At 32.0% G+C, this 5,000-nt stretch overlaps 1 protein-coding gene and 1 pseudogene across 2 annotated transcripts in view; both read left to right on the top strand.

The window, feature by feature from the left end:
* Positions 1–87, top strand: part of LOC122246105 (uncharacterized) — a 14,468-nt pseudogene extending 14,381 nt beyond the window's left edge. The window contains exon 3 of the transcript XR_015191833.1: positions 1–87. This exon is cut by the window's left edge and continues 703 nt beyond it. The product of XR_015191833.1 is annotated as an uncharacterized LOC122246105 (transcript).
* Positions 88–2,394: 2,307 nt separating this feature from the next.
* On the top strand, positions 2,395–3,544 carry LOC147469864 (uncharacterized). Its single transcript, XM_086546509.1, has 2 exons — positions 2,395–2,446; positions 2,550–3,544. The coding sequence occupies exons 1-2, from the start codon at positions 2,425–2,427 to the stop codon at positions 3,140–3,142; spliced, it is 615 nt and encodes a 204-aa protein (XP_086402635.1). The 5' UTR covers positions 2,395–2,424; the 3' UTR covers positions 3,143–3,544.
* Positions 3,545–5,000: the final 1,456 nt, after the last annotated feature.

Below are 5,000 nucleotides of genomic sequence, written 5' to 3'. Positions count from 1 at the left end.
GGTATTTGCCTTAATATAATATCACTATTTATATAATTATCATGTAGATATATACATTTTAGATATATATTATTTAATAAACCTATGATTCTATGTACTTTATCATTTTCCACCCAATATTTCATCTGAGAGGCAAAACTCTATCAACAGTTTAATTATAGTAATCCGTATACATAGCATTATCACTATTACAATGTCTATAAGACTGTGAATATTCTTATCACACTACTATTACCCTTAGCAGTGGGAGTAAACTGATAAAACTAATTTACTATAACCAGTGTTAGATATAGCTGAGGAGAAAGGTATTGGGGTTAATTATTCATCAAAATAATTCCTTTACTATTTCAGCAACTCATTTGATTTGTTAGTGATTGAATTTATGTATTTAATGTAAAAGTTTGTGCCAGGAACCTTATAGGGTAACTTACATATATTTGTATATGTGTGTATGTATATATATACATATATACATACATTCATACATACACACACACACACACACACACATATATATATATATATATATATATATATATATAGAGAGAGAGAGAGAGAGAGAGAGAGAGAGAGAGAGAGAGAGAGAGAGAGAGAGAGAGAGAGATACAGCAGTTGATTTAAAATTTTACTACAATTTCGCACCATGAATTCAAAGCCACTGATAAAACAGCAATATTTTTAATAGTGATATACACGGTTGAGAGAATGTGAAATTATATCTACAAGTGATATATATAGAACCATAAATAAGATGAGGTTCTATTTCGCAGATTTCACTGAACCGAACTAATGTGCAGTATTAATTAGTCAGTGTTTATTTGATAATAGATAGTGTCAGTGAATTGTATTTATTCAATAATCTTTCTAAATCACTGGTTTTCAGCCTGTGGACTCCGCTGATGGATCGCAAATATTTTCAAGGTTAGATAATAAACCATTGCGAAAAAAAATGTCTTGAACTGCCTGTCACATAGTCAAATGTATATGAATAACAGATTTATGTTGACACAAGAGAGAATTAGTGAGAGCCAGAGAGAGAGAGAGAGAGAGAGAGTAACAGAGGGAGAGGGAGGGAGAGAGAGAGAGAGAAAGAATCATATTCATAAGATGACCATGAATATTTGTGAATATGAGCAGTGAACAGTTAACTTAAAAAGGTTGAAAACATTTGACATAAATCAAGTACACAGGGATAATGTCAGACAATGTGTCGGTATTTAGTTTAGCATATTATGCATTCAATCAATTGACGACTATTGCAAGAGGCTCCGAAGGAAGGTATGGAAACCCTTACTCATTGCGTCATCATTTTAGACAAAGAGTTTTTGTCCATTAGAAAAAAATAATAAACTGATATATATATAAAAAATAATAATAACACTATTCTACTAAACTACACCTATTTCCGACATATCAAACGATGGATGCAACATTAATGGTGAATCTGCTTGCTTGATTTCCCACAAGAACCAATCCTTTCCGTTCCTTTCACATTCACCGAAGTATTGTTCAGTAGGCATTATCAGGGAAATTGATGGACTCGCTGACGGGTGAATGAAATAGTTTCTCTCTAAGTTCACCTGTTTGTGTACCTTTATTTCATTCATTTATTTCTGTCAGTATGTTTGTCTAGCTTGTTTTGTGTTAGTTAATCTATCGATCTATTTATATACTTTGCATCGGTCTATCTAGTTTTCTTAATCTGATCATTTTGACTATAGTATATTTAAATCCTTTGTTCATGAATCTTAAAGTAATATAATTTAATTTTGTTTTGGAATAGGTGTTTTAATAATAATCACACATGAATGAATATGTGTGCAGATATAGATGTATATATACATATAAATATATAGATAAGTGTGTATACATATATATATACGTATATATACATATATGTATACATATATATGTACATATATATATATATATATATATATATATATATATATATATATATATTATATATATATATATATATATTATATATATACATACATACATATATAGTGTGGAATACATACATATGGTACATATATATATATATATATATATATATATATATATTATATATATATATATTATATATATATATATATATATGTATATATATATATATATATATGTGTGTGTGTGATATATATATATATATATATATATATGAAATATATAATATATGTGTGTGTTGTGTGCATGATTATATATATATATATATACATATATATATATATATATATATATATATATTCAAGAAAGAAGAGGGTTATTTGCCTTAAGCTAGTCAATTCTTACGATGCGCTACTTGCAAAATAAAGGTCACTGGGAGGAGCCAGGTCTCCTGAGTGAGTATATAAAGCTGGTCACCGGCCATCCAGTATCACTCCAGTTCCTCATTCTATTGTCGTTCACTTCTCTCTCTTAAGAATGAAGTCTTTTATCTTTTCTAGTTAGTATAGATTTTATCTTGGATCATACATTTTAAGATAATATAAATCATAATCCACGATCATTTGACTTTGAATCATCACTTATTCACTTTTCCTTTATAGCTATTGTCTGCATTGTTGTGGCCGACAGTCGCTACGGATCCAATGGAAATGGTAACGGCTTTGGAGCGCCTCGTCCACCTACCAACGGGTATGCACCTCCAAGTAACACCTATGGCCCGCCCAACGGCGCCTATGGAGTAGACCCTGAGATTGCCGCTTTGGCTGAGAACATTCCCGGGGGCGGTGTGCCCGGTGAGGACTACCCCATTTTGGCTTCCGTGCCCGACACCGGCTTCTCCTGCGATGCCCAAGCGGTGCAAGGTTATTACGCCGACACTGCACCGGAAGCCGGCTGCCAGGTCTTCCATATCTGCCAGGACCGCGCCCTCAGGCGCCAACAGGACTCCTTCCTGTGCCCCAACGGTACCATCTTCAACCAGCAGTACCTGGTATGTGACTGGTGGTTCAACGTGGACTGTTCTCAAGCCGAGAGCTTCTACTCCGTCAACGAACTCATCGGGGTCGTTCCCAGCGCTGGCTATGGATATGCCGCCGCCACTAATGGCATCAGCCTCAATGGTAATGGATTTGGCTCAAATGGTAATGGAAGGAATGGCAATGGAGCGCCTTCCAACTCTTACGGTTCCCCTTAAGCCGACTTTTATCCAACGAACTCCACAACTCTGAATTAGAAGAAGACAAAAACAGTTATATTTATATGCATATATATTATATTGCTTCGCTCTCTTTTCTAAAAATGAATTATGTTTTCACATTAGAAATTTATTTATTCATCAAAAAGAATAAAAATCCTAGAAGAAAATATAATGACAATGCTATTTAAAAATGAGATGTACATATATATCTATATAACTTTTCGCTTAATAAAACAAACATTGTATGTATATTGCATCCTTTTCCAGTGTAGGGTCTTTGATATTTAATCCGCATGTAACAATACTAAAACCAATCAAAACGTAATACACATTCTACGGCTAATCTAGATAAAACATCGAGATGGGGTTCAAATTGGTAAAAAAAAAAAAAAAAAAAAAAAAAATCGATCATTGAAATAGAAAAATGGCCATACAACAATATTGTATGAATTCAAGGAACATTCCAAAGTTATTGAATTAAAAAAATATATATACAAAGAAAAAAAAAACTAAAATGAAAAACTGCCCTATGTGAATAAGTAGTTGAATGAATCAATGTTTACATAGTAAGAGTTACATAGCCTCACCACCAATATGGTCTCAGGAAAATGGGAACTATCAACTTTTAGCATGAGTATATCCTACCAGAGATCCGAATAGCTACGTCTACCTGATGTGTGACGTCCTTCGTTAAACTGTCTGAAAAGTTATTGTATTCAGGATGAGAGAGGGCAGCACTTGTGCCCTTTATCTCATTTGACGTATTTTGCATGATATCCATCAAAATTTTATCTAAAGTTACGTCTAGAATGCAACATAAAAACGGCTAGACCCGTACAAGAACCTAAGACGAGAAATTGTATTTATAGATCATTGGATAAAGATTAACGGAATGTTTTATCTACATTATTCGATGCGTTATTTTGATATTACAATGCATCCGTAATTGCTCAGGTTGCGATAGCCAGATGATGACGAGGATGAAGATTCCCTCGTGTTGATGGGTCGCTGGATGAACCTTATGTGTGTGTCTTAAGAGAGAGTTAGACTTACTTTTCTGCCACATGGGGCCTGTATAATAGGGTAACTCATTAGCCAGAACTAATGTTGTTGTTTTTTTCACCTATTTTCGGTCCGTGGTCTTTAAATCAGGATGCAGTTTCGTTGAGGAAGAGTCCTACTGTATTTGTAAACTAGTGAGTATTACCCTGTTTATTAACATAACTTTTTGGGATATAAAAACAAATATATATCTATATATATATATATAAATATAAATATATATATATATATATTATATATATATATATATATATCATATATTATATAATATATATATAAATTATACATGCCATATATATATATATATATATATATATATATATATATATATATATCATGTGTGTGTGTGTGTGGGTGTGTGTGTGTGTGTGTGTGTGTGTAGTGTGTGTATACATACATATAGTGCATATATATACGTATATGTATTCATACACACATACATACACACACACATATGTATATATGTGTATGTATATATGTATATATACATATATATATATAAATATATATATATATATATATGTGTGTGTGTGTGTGTGTAAATATGCACATATATATGTATGTATATGTATACATATACATAAATATGTATATTTATATTCATATATGCATATATATCTATAGATATAAGTGTGTGTGTGTGATTTAAGCTGCTGTTGCAAAGTCTTATAGAAGAAAAAAGAGAAAAGTAACGGTGATACTTTAAATCCCAATATCTATAATTCTGTACTACAGATTGAAGTGGATTGGTGAAGTGAAATGTATTATATTTTGTACCAAACTTCGCGAGAAA

Source organism: Penaeus japonicus, unplaced genomic scaffold, assembly GCF_977035675.1.
Source record: "Penaeus japonicus unplaced genomic scaffold, GWHDUDI00000001_assembly GWHDUDI00000018, whole genome shotgun sequence".
Classification (NCBI taxonomy): Eukaryota; Metazoa; Arthropoda; class Malacostraca; order Decapoda; family Penaeidae; genus Penaeus; species Penaeus japonicus.
The sequence above is the reverse complement of the archived record's forward strand: the minus strand, read 5'-3'. Positions and strand labels throughout refer to the sequence as shown.